Source organism: Canis lupus, chromosome 5 (assembly GCF_003254725.2).
Source record: "Canis lupus dingo isolate Sandy chromosome 5, ASM325472v2, whole genome shotgun sequence".
NCBI lineage: Eukaryota > Metazoa > Chordata > Mammalia > Carnivora > Canidae > Canis > Canis lupus.
In genome coordinates this window covers 80,813,400-80,830,311 of record NC_064247.1, presented here as the reverse complement: position 1 = coordinate 80,830,311, position 16,912 = coordinate 80,813,400, and the positions used below count along the sequence as shown (strand labels likewise).

Sequence of the window (16,912 nt, the reverse complement as noted above, 5' to 3'; positions counted from 1 at the left end):
AGACACAGAGAGAGAGAGGCAGAGACATAGACAGGAGGAGCCCGATGGGACTGGATCCCTGGAGCCCAGGAGCACGACCCTGAGCGGAAGGCAGACAGACGCTCAACCGCTGAGCAAACCAGGCGGCCGAGAGTTGGGCCTACTTAAAAAAAAAAAAAAAAAAAAAAAGACAAAACTAGTTAAAGAGTTAAAGTCGTCTCCGTCCGGAGTGTTCGTGAGCCTCCGGGTGCCGGGGGAGCTGCTGTCCCCCACCCGCGCTCTAGAAACTGCGGGGGGCGGGGCCGGGCGCCGAGGCGGCGGGGCCGCGCCGCTCATTGGCCGCCCGCCGCAGGTGCAGCCGCAGCCAATCAGCGGCGCGGGGGGCGGGGCCTCGCGGCTCACCTGGCGGCCGGACGCGGCCCCGCTCAGTGGCGTCGGGCGCTGCGGGCACCTGTGATTCGCGGAAGTCCTGCCGCCTCGCGCCGCCTCGCGCCGCCTCGCGCCCGGCTCTCGACCCCCGCCCGCCATGGGCCCTCGGTACGGCGGCGCCCCCGCGCTCCTGCTCCCGCTGCTGCTGCTGCTGCAGGTACGTCGCGTCTTCGGGCTCTGCGGGGGCCGCCTCCCGCCCGCCGCGCCCCCTTCCCCTCTCTCTCTCGTCCGGCCTCCGCTCTGCCGTCGCCCCCTCCTCTTCCCAGAAAGTTGAGTTTCCAGAGAGGCCTGGAAGCTGCGCGGCGCTCTGGGCTCCACCGAGGCGGGAGTGGGGGCGGCGGGGAGCCGGCGCGGCCGGGCGGCGGGGTGGGGTGGGGTGGGGTGGGGTGGGGTGCAGAGGAGGGGAGCGCCGTGCGGGTCAGGGGGAGCCGGGAGTGGGGGCGAGCGGCGGGGTGGGGTGGGGTGCAGAGGAGGGGAGCCCCGTGCGGGTCAGGGGGAGCCGGGAGTGGGGGCGAGCGGCGGGGTGGGGTGGGGTGCAGAGGAGGGGAGCCCCGTGCGGGTCAGGGGGAGCCGGGAGTGGGGGCGAGCGGCGGGGTGGGGTGGGGTGCAGAGGAGGGGAGCCCCGGCGCGGGTCGGGGGGAGCCAGGTGTGGGGGGCGAGCAGCGGGGTGGGGTGGGGTGCAGAGGAGGGGAGCGCCGGCGCGGGTCGGGGGGAGCCAGGTGTGGGGGGCGAGCAGCGGAGTGGGGTGGGGTGCAGAGGAGGGGAGCCCCGTGCGGGTCGGGAGGAGCCAGGAGTGGGGGCGAAAGGAAGGGGAAATCCGTGGAAGTAAAAGCACCTGCCGTGTAGGAGAAAGCGAGGTAAGCGGGTGGGGAGGCGGCCCTGCGCTGGCAGAGGCTCGGGAGGTGTCGGGGCGCTGGTGCCCGCGAGGAGCCAGGCTGCGCAGGGGGGCGTCCCCGGGAGAAGGGAAGCGAAGTGGGGAAGAGCGAGGACGCCTCCGGTGGAATTAAAGAGGAGACGGGAAGGAAAGGGAAGGACGTGACCCGGCAGCCCCTCTCCCCGGAGGCCCTGGGGGCTTGGCCGCAGCAGGTTTCGGAGGGAAAGGGTTTGGTGCGGCCGCCTGCCCCGGGGGTTGGGGGTGGGGGTGAGGGTGAGGGTGAGGGTGGGTCCCACCCACGACGCCGACGCCGGGAGCGAGGGAGGGGCAGCGCCGTTGGTTTCGGTCTGGGCAGGAGGGGACGCCCCCCCCCCCCCCCCGCCCCAGGTCACCCCGGTTTCATGCCTCCTGCCCTCCTCCAGGTCTCATCGGGGCTCTGCCAAGAGCCGGAGCCCTGCCGCCCTGGCTTTGGCGCTGACAGCTACACGTTCACCGTGCCCCGGCGACACTTGGAGAGAGGCCGTGTCCTGGGCAGGGGTGAGTCTCGAGCTGAGTGGGGTGGGAGCAGGAAGGGTCTGAGAAATTGCACTGCCACACCCCTGAGAAAGCCCCTTTTTCCTGGTTCAGATGATGACCCTTTGGAGTTTACCCAGCCGGAGGTACCCAAGCTTCTAGGCTGGGTGAGGGATACCCTTGCATGGCCCTGTTGGGGAGGGGGCCTTTACTTGGAGGCCTTCCCTGCGCCTAGAGGGACAGTCTGTCACTTGAGACCGCAGACACCTGATGTATCGAAGGCGCGGGGAGGGACACCACAGTAATTCCCATTTTGCAGCTCAGGAAATGGAGGCTTGGAGGGTGGAGTCCCTGCGCCCAAGGTCAGGGAGCAGCGTCCGTGGCAGGCCCAGGTGCCCAAGTGCATCATCTCAGTGATGAAGTGCCCTCTCCGTTACCAGGTTGTGGCATTTGCACAAAGAGGTGAAAACATTTAGGTACAGGTACTATTCCCCCTGAGGAATAATGTTTTTGTTTTATTTTTTTAAAGCCTGATAGCTTTGACTCGGAATGAAAAGGCACACTATATATTTCGGGGTGGTATCGTTGTGATCATCAGGATTCTAGAGTTTGCTTTAGTTCACTTCACTGTGCCCGTGCCCCAGGAGTGAGAGAGCAGGGAAAGCTTCTGGTTTCATTGATTCCCAGATGCTTATTTCTTACCCAACAACTTCTCCTTCCTCTTGATTTTAGTTGATTGGGTGAGTATGGTAACTATAAAACACTTTTTAAAATGAGAACTCACCCATAATTCCCAGAGGAAATTCACTGCATTTATTCTTCCAGTCTTTGGCCGCGTGAAAACTGTAGCAATCACACTGTTGTGTGAAAATTGTTTGAATTTTGGAAGCTGTTCCAACAGTGGGCGGCATTTTTTTTCCTTCACAGAAACTGCAGCTTCATTGATTAAACATATTTGCTTTTCTGAGGCCTGTGTTGTGTGGAGGTTTCTATTGAGTCAGAAAAGAAGTGTTTGACTTTCGCAGTGGGTCCACCATTAGTCAGTGGTTGATACTCTGCACCCTGGTGCTGGGCACCCAGGAATGAATGGAGACACAGGGACACTCCAGTCCCCTGTTGGTCTATCACATAAGAGCAGATTATGGAGAATGTTCCAGGACCCACTCAGAGGCCACTGTGGGACATAAGCATTTAGGTGCCAAAGAATGTGGGTGGCCTGCGATGTTTTGTTGGGTATCAGTGGGCAGTGAGGACTGGCTTCTTGGAGAAGGCAAAGTTGACCCAGCCTTGAAGATTGAGGCGGGGGTTAGAAACCCGGAGTGTGAGTGCTTGTCTGTATATGGGGGTGTTCCAAGACCAGCGCAGGACACTTTATTTTCCAGCACCAAGTATTTCGTAGCTCTAAGTGTGGGGTAGTCTAATTGCCCCTGCACTTGCCTCACGCCCCCCCAACCTCCCACACCCCACCAAGTTGTTGGTCTGACTGACCAATATATGGTTATTACATAATATAAATATTACCATTATTATTAATAGAGGCACCTATTCCGTTTTGAACCAGACTCTGGGGGCAAGTGCTTCCTTTTACCTCATTTAATATTCGCAGGAGCTTTATGAAGGTCCAGGCGCTGTTGTTACTGCCGTTTTGCAGGTGAGGAAAGCTGAACCGTGAAGCAGTTGAGTAATCTGTTCAGAGATGCGCAGCTGGTCTTCCTCCGCTTCTCTCCTCTTCTCAGTAATCTCAAAAAAAGAGAGACGGTGGCTGGAGAATTAGTGTCCATTAGTGAAGTACCTGTGGTCTTACGTGTGTGCCTGAGAGAGCAGAGAGGTTGATGTGGCACGACCCCAGGAGAGGAGGCGGTGGCGACAGAGATGGGTCAGGCCAGGTGGGAAGAGCAGGACGTCTGCAGCTGGTGTTCTTGGTGATGGCGGCCACCTCTGCAAGCTGCTCCCGCCGTTGGTCTCAGTTTCTTTTTTTCTTTCTTTTCTTTTTGTTTTAAATATTTTATTTATTTATTCATGAGACACACAGAGAGAGGCAGAGACATAGGCAGAGGGAGAATGAGGCTCCCTGCAGGGAGCCCGATGTGGGACTCGATCCTGGGACTCCAGAATCACGCCCTGAGCTGAAGGCAGACGCTCAACTGCTGAGCCACCCAGGCGTCCCGGTTTCAGTTTCTTTATATCCAAGACCCACCCCATTCAACCAATTTTCTGACATCTCACTGTTTTGGGCACTTCTAACCAATCCAGTGTAGAAGTGCCCTTCTGGTAAACTCACACATGTGACCTCAGAGAACTGGCTTTGTGATTTTAAAAAGGCAGCCAGGATTTAGGGTGGTGGCCTTACTCTTGGGACAGCCTAAGGAAAGTGACATGAGGACCAGGTTTAAAGCACTGACTCCACGAACACTGCTCCATGGAAGTTTGAAAACGAGGAACTTGTTACTTTTTGTCTGCCATTGGCCATAGAGTGTCACAAATAGGGTTTGACCAAACTCAGGGGACCCTGGGGGTGGTTTGCTGGGGTGAATGTTGTACTCTATGGGATGGTTGACCCCATAGTCTCAGTCTTGTATTTATTTCATTGGTTTCTCTCCAGGTTCTAGAATGGAGAATGTTTTAAAAAACGAACTGGTTCTCTAGAGTTTCTGATTATTTTTTCTTTTTCCAACACAAGCCGGTTTAAGAAACCCAGGCTATTGGACAGTTTGGGGCCTAAGAAGTGTCAGAGTGCCCTCAGCTTTAAGATGATCGAGGTGTGGGAGGGGAAAAGCAGGCAGGGTTTTAAACTGATGGCTTTCTTGCTTTGTTTCCTCCACCACCTGGCTTTGGGCAAACAGGGTTTATGTTTTGGGTTGAGCTCTGGCTCCTTGATGGATTGACCTAGCTCACAAGCATCCACTTGTGTACATTAAATACATCCATTTCCCCTTCCTAAAAGATGTGCTGAGAGGTGGTAGAAACAGTGTGCAGACCTCCTAATTAAACTGGGCTGGAAAAAAAAAAAAAGAAAAATAAATAGAGAAACCTGCTCTGATAGCTCCCTTACATCATCAGATTCCCTCTCCCCCGCCCCTCAAACTCACTTCCCCATTACTCATCTGTGGCGAGGCTTGATGCGAGCTCACTGAGGAAGGAGACCTGGATTCTCCTGTCCTTGCCTTTGTCTGGGAGAAGTGGCGGCTTCCCACATACTTCCTAGGTAAGGAAGTCTGGCTCCTGATCCCCCAGGCCCCCGCCCCCGGGGGCCTGCCTGTTTGCTCTCCGGGGCTTAATATTGGGCGAGTCTTTTCTTCCAAAATGCTCACCTTGGTGTCTGTTACACACTCCCTCCCAGGCGTAGCCCCAGATAAGCCAGACGCTGAAGCAATCAGCTCTCCCATCTCCCAGGAGCTGCCAAAACCCTAAAATCCCCAAGAGGCACTGTCACAGTTGACACTTTCTGGGTTTCCACTCTGCCTCAACTCCCATCTCCTTTCAGGGCTTTAGGCTTTCAAGGAGGGGAATGAAGTCTCTGGCTGGTCAGTGATAGTTCGCACACCTGAAAGATCCAGGTTTGGGGCCCCTGGGTGGCTCCGTCGGTTATGTGTCTGACTTATGATGAGGTCATGATCTCAGGCTCCTGGGATCGAGCCCTGCGTAGGACTCTGTGCTCCTCAAGGAGTCTGCTTGTTCGTCTACCCCTCCCTCCACTGTGTGTGCACACTCTCACTCTCTCAAATAAAATCTTAAAAAAAAAAAAAAAAAAAATCCCGGTTTGCCTTCCAGCGCCTAGCCGTGTGACCTTGGGTAAATCACTTTATTTCAATGAACTTCAGTCCCCACCTGTGAATTGGGGGTGTGTGTGCAATAATACTCAGCGATTTGTTGTGAGACGTAAATGTGCATGTTTGTTTATTTGGCTAGGCGGTAAGCAGGAGTGCCAGCCCTGGGCTAGACTCTGGGGTTACGGTGATGAACGTAAGCCCGCAGGTGCGGGCTGAACGGAAAGCAAGTGAGATGATGTAAAGAAACAGTAAAGATTTATAAGATGGTGCCTCATATTTCTTAGGGACCGAGTAGGCACTCAGAAATTTTAAACAAGTGAGGGATCCCTGGGTGGCGCAGTGGTTTGGCGCCTGCCTTTGGCCCAGGGCATGATCCTGGAGACCCGGGATCGAATCCCACGTCGGGCTCCCGGTGCATGGAGCCTGCTTCTCCCTCTGCCTGTGTCTCTGCCTCTCTCTCTCTCTCTCTGTGACTATCATAAATAAATAAAAATTAAAAAAAAAATTAAAAAAAAAAAAAAAGAAATTTTAAACAAGTGAATGACTGAATTAATATTATTACCCTTCATACATTCTAATTTTCCCCCCTCTTAACTCTTTGGCCTCAGGCCAGCCCTAGATGTTGATCGAAATGGATTGGTTTATTATTATTTTTTATTTTTGTTTAAATTTTTATTTATTTATGATAGTCACACAGAGAGAGAGAGAGGCAGAGACATAGGCAGAGGGAGAAGCAGGCTCCATGCACCGGGAGCCCGACGTGCGATTCGATCCCGGGTCTCCAGGATCGCGCCCTGGGCCAAAGGCAGGCGCTAAACCGCTGCGCCACCCAGGGATCCCCGAAATGGATTGGTTTAGAGGGGAGTCTGAACTCTCTAAGACTTGTGTGAGGGCTGCACGCCCAATCATGGTTTCTGGAAGTTGGTCTACCTGGATAAGTGTCCCGGGGATACAGTGTGCGGAGTGCTTCCCTCTGAGAGCCAGAGGCAGGAGCCCTCAAAACTGAATCTGGAAGGGGAAAAGGCAGTCATTTTTAAGTGTTTTTCATCTTTGGTCAGTTAAATTCTTTTTTTTTTTTTTTTGGTCAGTTAAATTCTTGTGGTGGCTTTTCTTTCTCTCTTTTTTTGCTAATTTAAGTAAATTTACCTTTCTTACATCCCAGCTCGCATGCTTGCTGCTTTTGGGAGGGCTTTAGCCTCTTTTTTACACATTTCCTCTTCCCTTTCCTTCCTCTTATCTGCCTCCAATCCTCCATATACCACCCCATGCCCCCCCCCACCCGTGGCTCTGGAGGCACATTTCCTCATTTACAAAGTTCTTGAGTCAGGCTGCCTAGATTGAAACCCAGGGAATGCCCCTTGCCAGCTGAAGGAATGTTGGCCAAGGACTTTACCCTCTAAGCCTTAGTTTTCTCATCTGTGAAATGGGCATAATAGTACCAGGTGCTAAATGAATATTAAATATTAAAGCCCCTGGAGTATTTGGTGCCTTCTGAGTCTCTCTACTGTGTGTTTTACCTTTGGTTCAAACGTTAGCCCTGCTCTCCCTCCCACCCAGTAAACCAGCCAAACCAGTTTCCTCACTCTCCCTGCTTCTGTGTTAAAGCAAACACTGCTCTGCAAACAGTGACTCGACCAAAGTGCCCTTTGCTAGGAAAGGCAATTCGGTGGTGTTTTCTTGCTTGCACTGTGTAGTGTACCTGGGTGGGGCTGCCTGTGGACCGGCTCAGGAATATTGTTTGCAGTTGGTGTGGGAGGAGTGGGGCAGGGAGCAGCTGGGGATGAAAATCAAGATGACCTTGAACTTGTCAGCTTTTTTTTTTTTTTTAAGTGAGAGAGGGCAAAAGCATGATGGGGAGAGAAGGAGAGGGAGAAGTAAACTCCCTGCCTAACAGGGAGCCCGATGCAGATTCAGGCTCATGTGGGCTCTATCCCAGGATCATGACCTGAGCCGAAGGCAGATGTTGAACCACTGAGTCACCCAGGCATCCCTTCTGTTTAGTTTTGAAAATTATTTCATGGGGTACCTGGCTGGTTCAGTGGGTAGACCATGTGGTTCTTGATCTCATGACCCTGAGATCAAGAGTTGCATGTTCCACCCATTGAGCCAGCCAGGTGCCCTGGGTTTTCTCTCTATATATTTCTTTCCCCCTTTATATTCTTTTAGTGGACAAATCATTCACTTGGTTAATGTGCAAAAGTCTCCCTATCACCCCGACCCAGGCAGTGTCAGAGGTGGGGCTACAGTCCTGTACTTTTATCTTCCAAAACCCATGCTTTCATTGTGCCCCTCTTGTGCCTTGTGGCCAAACTGCATCTCCAGTGGGACCTAAGTCACCTGAGGGTAAGGACTTCCCTCCTTCCTCTTGGGAAAGGTGTCTTTATTATACCTTTTGTATCTCACTTATTTTAACTGTGATGCTGGAATTCAGCTTCTTTTGTTTTCGGAGGGCTGCTTGTCTTTGATGTGTGGGCAGTTTCCAGCCTGATTCCCTTTTAACTCCACTTTGAAATGAATGTTCGTGGAAGTGCATTTCTTTTCCTTTATGTCTGCAACTTTGGTCCCTGGAAATGCAATTCAGTCAATTCAGTTGGCATTTGGAATTATGGGTTGGGAGGGAAAGTGTCCTAATCTGACTGAGGTTCAACTCAGGCCTGACCTCTCAGGAGACCCAGATAATTCTATTCCCGCTAATCCTCTGAAAACTCCACCACACATTGGACTAGGACTTTTTCAAGGTGTGAGAGAGGTCTGGGCCCAGATCCCTGTGAGCTCAGGTGTTCCTGCTGGGACCTAATGGAGCCTGTCTGGAAGGGTTGAACATGTTCACCATGAGCAAATCATAAACAGTGGCCAGCACAGGACCCTGTGGGATAATTGGCCAAGGCCTAGATAATAATTAGTGGGCTTTGTAATTAGGAAAGCTTGTAACAAGCCGAAAGCCTTTCAGATTTATGGTACCTGGGCAAGTTGAAGGTTAGGGAGAACACCTGTTTCTGTGGTTTGGCATCAATGTGCTCATACACCTCCTCTGTTCCCAGAAGAACTTTCCCGAAAGAAGTGTTAGTGTCTTCACTTAAGGTATTGCAACAGCCTCCTTTCTAGTCGCCTTGTCTCCTCTGCCCCTCCCCCCAATTTTTCTCTCTATCCAGCCAGCTGGATGAGCTGAGCTAGCCAAGAATGATGGTTTTTATTTTTATTTTTCTTAAAGATTTATTCATGAGAGACACAGAGAGAGAGGCAGAGACACAGGCAGAGGGAGAAGCAGGCTCCATTCAGAGAGCCCGATGCGGGACTCGATCCCAGGTCTCCAGGATCATGCCCTAGGCCGAAGGCAGATACTCAACTGCTGAACCACCCAGGCATCCCAGGAGTGATGGTTTTTATTTTATTTTTATTATATTTTTATTTTTTTTTAAGATTTTATTTATTCATGATAGATAGAGGCAGAGACACAGGCAGAGGGAGAAGCAGGCTCCATGCAGGGAACCCGACATGGGACTCAATCCCTGGTCTCCAGGATCGCACCCTGGGTCAAAGGCAGGTGCCAAACCGCTGAGCCACCCAAGGATCCCTGAGTGATGGTTTTTAAAGTTGAAGTTAGTACAAATAATGAATAGTATGTTCTACACCTGAAACTAATAAAACGTATGCCAATTATACCTCAATTTTAAAAAGTTAAATTAAAAATCAAAATCCATCAGTGGCTCCCCATTTCACACAGAATGTAAGTCAAAGTCCTTTCTGTGACTTGCAAGGCTCCTGTGATCTGCCCCCGCCCCTTGCCTCTTGTCATTTCTTCTTGACTGTATCTAGAACGTACCAGGCACACTTCTACCTCAGGGCCTTTGCACTGGCTATTACTGCTGTCCATGATACTTTTCTCTGATATCTGCATGCCTCACTCATTTTATTTTTTTATTTTTAAGTAAGCTCTATGTACAATGTGGAGCTTGAACTCATGACCCCGAGATCAAGAGTTGCTTGCTCTACTGACTGAGCTAGCCAGGTACCTCACAGCTATCTCATTTAGGTCCAACTTTTTGCTCACATGTCACCCTCTCAGTGAAGCCTTTCTTGAAACCCCTATTTGAAATAGTTACCCCTTCTCCTAGCACTCCCCTTCCTCCTTCTTTGCTTTATTTTCTTCTGTAGCACTTTTCATCATCTAGGATACTATATATTTCAGTTATTTCTCCTGTCCATTTTCTGTCCCCTCCCAGTAGAACAGAAGCTCCAGAGGCCACAGAATTTCATCTGGTTAAGTTCAGGCTGTATTGCATCCAGAATAGTTAGTGCCTGGTACATATTAGGTACTCAGTGAGTATTTGTTGAATGAATAAATGAGGTTTCAGAGTGTTAAGTATAGATCTATACATTTTTTGCGTGTTTAGAAACTATTCCAAGGTGTTTTTGGTTTTAAAGAAAATATAGAACTTTGTCAGTATAAGCCATAGAAAGACATGAGGAGGGGACATTCCCAGGGCATGTGTCTCTGCTTGGCTCTCCTCAGCTTCCCTGAACCCTGCACACCCCTGGTGTAACCTTACCTAATTGTCTTGTCACAAAACAGCTTGCAATCTAGAGTCTAAAGGTCAGGGGAGCTATTTCTGCCCCACACTTCTTGGTGTAAGGAAGCACCAGATCAAAATCTAAACAGAGATCCGAGCCGAGCCGGCCGGGGCCATCTGTTTGGTTTCCTATTGTCTGGGTAACACCTTCCTTGAGTGAGACTCCCAGATGCACCCAACACCTTCTCCCTGGGTATCTGCAGTATCCTTTGGGGCCATTAATTGTTTAAGACCTGGTATCCATTTTTCCGGTTCTTGGCAACGCACAGAAGCCTGGAAGGAACTTGTGAGATGCAAAAAAAACCAAAAAACAAAAAAACCTCCCCAAGACAAAAATCGAAAGCCATCTTAATTAGCTCATGGCCAAGATACAAGTCTCACAACTCCAAAATCCATCTGATGAGTAAATATTGAGAAGGTATTGTAGGGCAGTGTCTTAGAAATCATTATGTAAGATATATTGTCACCCTGCTTTCAGGAGGGTAACTGTCTAATGCCCAGTTGCCAGATCTAGCAAATAAAAATACAGGATGCCCAGTTATATTTGAATTTCAGATAAACAGTGACTAATTTTTTTATTAGTACGTCCCATGCAATATTTGAGACATACTTACCAAAAAAATTATTTCATCCTCTATTCTCATAAACAACATTGCACTGACAAGCAGTTACTCTGTGTCTAGATCTTCCAGATGCTGTCTCTCTCTCTCTCTTTTAAATCTCAACAACCAGTGAGAAGCAACAGTTGTAGCTCTGAGACGCTAAGATAGTGCAAGTCCTGGAGACAAGAAAGAGGAGAGCCTGGCTGGGTGTCGTGGTGCCTCTTGGACTCCAGAGCACAGCAGCGCCTGTGCTCTTTACAGCTTGAAAGGGCAACTAGCCAGATGGTCTGTGACCGGCCAGGTGAGGAGAGTGGGGGTGATTCCTGCTCTGAAGCTCTCAGGGGGAGAGAAGTCCTTCCAGATGATGAGCCTCAGTCTGATCAGTGAACAAATTTGTGTTGAGCACCTGCCAACACTAGTACTGTGTTGAGCTACGGAGGATCTAATGGACCAAAGCACAAAAATCCTTGCCTTTCTGCAGCTTCCCTTCTAATCAGAGGAGACAGGAGACAGCATGGTGATCCGTGGAAGGAGAAAAGTACAGGAGGAAAGGGACAGAACTGTGAGCGTTGGAGTGGAGGGGCTTGGGGGAATCCTTACTAAACGACATTTATATGAAGACCCCAGGAAGTGAAGTGCTTAATAGATGTTAGGATTGGACTAGGTCTTTGAGGGAGCTGAGCTTCCCACATTCTTTTAAGTCCATATTGGTCCATATTGGTGCCATTTGAAGACAATTCTGTTAAAGAGGCCTGGGTGGCTCAGCAGTTGAGCGTCTGCCTTCGGCTCAGGACATGATCTCAGGGTCCTGGGATCGAGTCCCGCATCCAGCTCCTTGCAGGGAGCCTGCTTCTCCCTCTGCCTGTGTTGTGTCTGCTCTCTCTCTCTCTCTCTGTCTCTGTCTCTCATGAATAAATAAGTAAAATCTTAAAAAAAAAAAAATTTAAGACAATTCTATTAAAAAAAAATGCTGTTCTCTTTAAAGGTACATACTCCCAGTTGTGAAAATAAGTAAGACACAGGATCCACTGTACAGCACAGGGAATATAGTTAATAGTAGCTAACAACCTTATATGGTGACAGATGGTAGTTAGGTTTATCTGGTGATCTCTTTGTAGCCTGTATAAATGTAAATCACTATGTAGTACCCCTGAAATTAATACATTGTATGTCTGAAATTAATATATTGTATATCAGCTACACCTCAGAGGGGGGAAAAAAAGCCTAATCTCTGGGCAGGTATTTTTCTAGAGGAATAATCCCGAGGGCTAATTGTCCCTGCATCTCCTTTAAAGGGTATCCGGTTTACACCAGGGTCTAAGGTGCTTTCCAAGGCTCCCGCTGGAGAAGAATAGGCTTCTAAATCTGCTTTGCTTAAGCTCCTCAGGCAAGAGGGCTGGGATGGCCCTGAAGGCATCGAGGCCCTGGGGGTGGGCTACGCGCCTACCGGTGTCCCAAGACCTTAGTCAGAAGCATGCAGCTCTGACTGCGCCCTGGTCTCCCTCGGATTCCTCCTCTCCTGTGTGGGAGGGCGGGAAAAGGGAACCTGATGACCGAGTTGTGGTGGGAAAGTCTTGCATTTTCTGTAACGTCACCCCCTGAGTCAGCCTGGGGCCAGGAGCCTGGGCGGACTGTAGCTTGGGCCTGGTTGCTCGGTGGGTGAGCCACCCCGCCTCTGGCCAGGTTATCAGGATCCGGGCTGAATCCACTTGGACCCTCACCCTAGGACCCTCACCCTAGGACGGCACAGTCCTAAATCCCGGGACACTGGCCCTGGGAGCGCTCTCCTCCTAGCAGGAAGACGGGCGTTTTGCAGAAATGACAGGGCTCTGCAGCTGCTGGGTGAAGTTCACGTGGCCCGCTTCATTACCGCCTCGGCTCCTGGGCTTGTAATGACTAAACTTTCTGGAGAATTAGAATTTGGGGGTGTACTTCCCGTACCTTCTGACTTCAGTCTGCAGGGATAAAGAAATGCTCTTGCATGCCTTCCAGATGGGTGTTTCAGAGCTTGTCATTAGTCTTTGATTGGGCAACTTTCATGTAAATTGCGCTGATTTTTCTTTGGACTTTGGTTATAATTTCTCTCTTTTCTTTTTTTCCTTCCTCCTTTCTGCTAATCCTCTCACCTGAACCGAGGGAGTACTTAAAAACTTTGGGAATTAAATATCTGGGAGGTGGTTTAGCCGAGGAAACTGAACTTCACTTACCAGGTGTGAGGTTGCACTCCCGGCTTCAGCAGAGATCTGACGTCAAGGTTGTGGCTTGAATCTTCAGCATTTATTTCTCTTTTATCCTTTGAAATGAAGGAAAGTCTCCTTGAGCCCCCTCCGGGAGTAAAGCTGATTTGGCGAAGGCAGTATGAAAAACAGGATTGTCTAGGTTCAACTTCTGATTCAACTCTTGGTTGCCATGTGACCTTGGGCAAGTTACTCAACCTTTCTGTGCCTCAGTCGTCTCACCTAAAAAAGGGGTTAGAATCGCAGCTCCTGCCTCACAGGGTTGAGGGAGGAGGATTCTGTGAGTTACCACATCTAAAGCACTTTCAGTGCCTGGCCTCTAACAAACATTTTGAACTATTGAGTTTTTCTTATTAGATGTTTCTCTGCTTTAGATTTGTGTCAAGGGGGTGGAAAAAATGTATAAATATTAGAGACCAAAGGAGCCAGACAGAAGATATTAAGGATGAGGAAGGGCTACATCCCCTTGCCTCTTTGCACCTTGACCTCCTTCTGGCTAAGATACTCTCCAGCCAATATCATTTGAGTGCAAATTGTCTACAAGTCAGGCACTGCCAACCAGATACACCATCATTAAGCTACTTGCTTATGGTCACGCCTGTTGGTTCACCCATCGTATGAGCTTGACATGACTCTTCCTCTGCTTTTTATGGAGGAGGGAACTGAGACTCAGTGACTTGCCCAAGACCAAGTTAAGAAATGGCAGACAGTGATATGAATTCTGATCTGCTATCCCAAAGCTTAGGTCACAACCTCAGTACTACCTGTACCTGGCTGGTGCTTTCTCTGTGAATTCCCAACTGCTCAGTCCCTTTCAAAATTACTATTACTACTTAATGTATTTTCCCACTGTTCCTTGAATTATGTATGTATAGATCCTTTTTTTTTTTTTTAAGATTTTATTCATTTATTCATGAAAGACACAGAGAGAGGCAGAGACACAGGCAGAGGGAGAAGCAGGCTCCATGCAGGGAGCCCGATGTGGGACTCGATCCCGGGACTCCAGGATCATGCCCTAAGCCGAAGGTAGCCCTGAGCCGAAGGCAGACGCTCAACCCTTGAGCCACCCAGCCACCCAGGCGTCCTGTATGAATAGATCCTAATGCCACCAGCAGCAGCAGGAGTAGTACTGCAGAGAAAGAGAGAATCCGAAGCATACTCCCCGCTGAGCATGGAGCCTGATGGGGGCTCTATCCCATGACCCTGAGATCATCCTGAGCCAAAACCGAGAGTCAGAAGCTCACTGAGCCACCCAGGTGCCCTCTTCTTCTTTTTTTAAAGATTGATAGATAGATAGATTGATTGATGAGAGAGACAGAGATAGTAGGCAGAGGGAGAAGCAGGCTTCCTATGGGGAGACTGATGCAGGGACTCCATCCCAGGACCTCAGGATCATGACCTGAGCCAAAGGCAGACACTCAACCACTGAGCCATCCAGGTGCCCCTAAAGATTTTTATTTTTAAGTAATCTCTATACCCAACACAGTGCTCGAACTCACAACCCTGAGATTAAGAGTTGCATGCTCTACCGACTGAGCCAGCCAGGCACCCCCAAGAATCGAGTTTCTTAGTTTATACATGAATTGGCTGGTTCCAGGAGATTAGATGAATGGGCCAGTCACGCAGCTGGTAGGTGTCAGAATAGTAATATTGTTAGACTACACTGCACTAACTATGGCAGCCATGTATCGATTGAGTATTCAACGGTTGATGCAAAACTTTGTTTTTTTCCTCCCTACCCTAACCTTTGAGGTAGGGAGTATCACAGTTCCATTTTCAGATAATAAAACGGAAGCCTCCAGAGGCAACTGACCGACCGAGATCACATAGCTAGGGGCACATCTCTAGGCCTGGCCTGCTGTTACCCTTACCTGCATTCAGCTCCATTTTTGGGAATATCTGCTGCATTCCAGATTCTACACTTTGGCCTAGAAAGGAGCCTCAAGGTCCCAATGCAGCTTTCAAAGTCCTTTCACCAGTTTCAGCCCTTGGGGTAAATGAAGCTTCAAGATCCCCTCCCCCTTTGGAAGCCCAGCAGGAAAGGGGTGTTCCTGGTGCCCTTGGGCTGCCATTTAAATCTGAATGGTGAAGTGTGGCCAGAGACAAAAGTTTGCAAGCCACCATTTCAGAGTTTCTTAGGCTCCTTTTATTACTGTATTTTCCTTTTTTAAACTTCTACTTCAAGTCTCTTAATCACGCGGGGGTTTTAAACCTGTTAACTGTGTGAACACCACTCCTTCCTGATCTCCACGCCAGGCAGGATCAGATGGAAAGTATTTTGTTTTTTAAAACCTTAAAGGTAGTAGTGGATAGGGATTATTTTTTTGAGGTGAGGGAGTAGTCTTAACCCTCTGGAGGTTGAAACTGACTGACAGATGGAAGGAGGCGCCTGGGGGTGGGGTAAGGAGCCGGGGTTGGGGTATACATGAAATCACCAGTAGGGTATTGGTGCTGCGTGCTCTGTGTGGGGCTCATTACCCTGTTTCCTCTACTTTGGGACATGTTTGAAATTCCCCATTATAAAGCTTAAATTCTACAAGGAAAACCTGAATAATCTATAATATGAAATTTAAACACCTTCCAAAATTTCCTCCCCTTCTGAGGTGGCTGCTGTTAATGATTTGGTGTATATCCTCCCAGACATGTATTTAAACACTTAACAGCACATGTGTGTCCATATTTGTGGGTTTTCTTTCTTTCTCTCTTTCTTTCTTTCTTTCTTTCTTTCTTTCTTTCTTTCTTCTTTCTTTCTTTCTTTCTTTCTCTCTTTCTTTCTCTCTCTCTCTCTCTCTCCCTCCCTCCCTCCCTCCCTCCCTCCCTTCCTTCCTTCCTTCCTTCCTTTTCTTTCTAAGATTTTATTTATCTATTGAGAAAGACAGAGAGAGAGAGTGCATGCGCGCGAGAGAGGCAGAGACACAGGCAGAGGAAGAAGCAGGCTCCATGCAGGGAGCTCGATGCGGGACTTGATCCCGGGTCTCCAGGATCACGCCCTGGGCCAAAGGCAGGCGCTTAACCACTGAGCCACCCAGGTGTCCCTGGTTTTTCTTCTTTTAAACTGGAGTTTTCCATAAATGGAAATATGAATTGTTCTACAAAATGTAATCATCTCCTGTCTGTCCTTTATAATATGTCCTGGAAAGTTTTCCACATCAGCTGGTGAACTTTTCCTCCTCATTTTCTTCACCCAGAGGAAAGTGTTTTTAATATCTTTTTTTTTTGTTTTGTTTTTAATATCTTAGAAGCTGACCAAGTTCCCCTCAGTACAGTGATTGAGGGCCTACTATGTGCTTTGTGTCAGCCGCAAGGTTTCTCCTATCCTGTGGGGTTTGGCCATCCGTCCATGAGTGTCGGAAAATGCTGAGATGCCAGGTTTTCAGACAATGGGCGCATTCAGAATCCAGGTGGGGTGAGACCTGTGTGGGCTGGAGCAGCTGGCGAAGCTGTGGTGGGGAGTCAGGTGGAGCTGGGGCAGCATTGTTGGGTAGCATATGAGCAGGAAGGTGGGGAGGATTCTGATGTTGGCTAGGGTGGCGGGGGTACCATTAGCTAAGGCGGTTGTGGAGGGATCTTCCCAAGCACATTCTGGGTGTTAGGAACATGAGGAAGGGGATGTTTGGGTGGTATCTCAGCTGACATGAAACTGAGTTTCCAGCTCTGGAGTCCACACTAGAAGCGTGGGGGCTGCGAGGAAACTCCCCCTTGGCTTTTCCAGCCTGGCCTCTGAGCTGATGAGCCTAACATGGCCATAGAAGGATAGTAATGTGGCTGCCGCTGGCTGGCTGGTTGGGTGGGGCCCCGTTGGCAGAGACCCAGGCAAGCTTGGAGAACAGGAGTAACAGGTTCTCCTCCCTCTGCCAGCCCTGGGGCCAGTGGACCAAGTCACTCCTGGGCTCTGCTGGAGCCGTCTGGAGTGAGCCACAGAGAATGAGAAATGAAC

General features: G+C 49.7%; 1 protein-coding gene across 1 annotated transcript in view; it reads left to right on the top strand.

Moving 5' to 3' along the window:
• Positions 1 to 389: 389 nt before the first annotated feature.
• CDH1 (cadherin 1) overlaps positions 390 to 16,912 on the top strand; it is a 78,276-nt gene continuing 61,753 nt past the window's right edge. The window contains exons 1-2 of the mRNA XM_025426649.3: positions 390 to 565; positions 1,705 to 1,819. Of these exons, the coding sequence (XP_025282434.1) occupies positions 506 to 565; positions 1,705 to 1,819 (175 nt within the window). The 5' untranslated portion in view covers positions 390 to 505. The remainder of the gene's footprint in view (positions 566 to 1,704; positions 1,820 to 16,912) is intronic.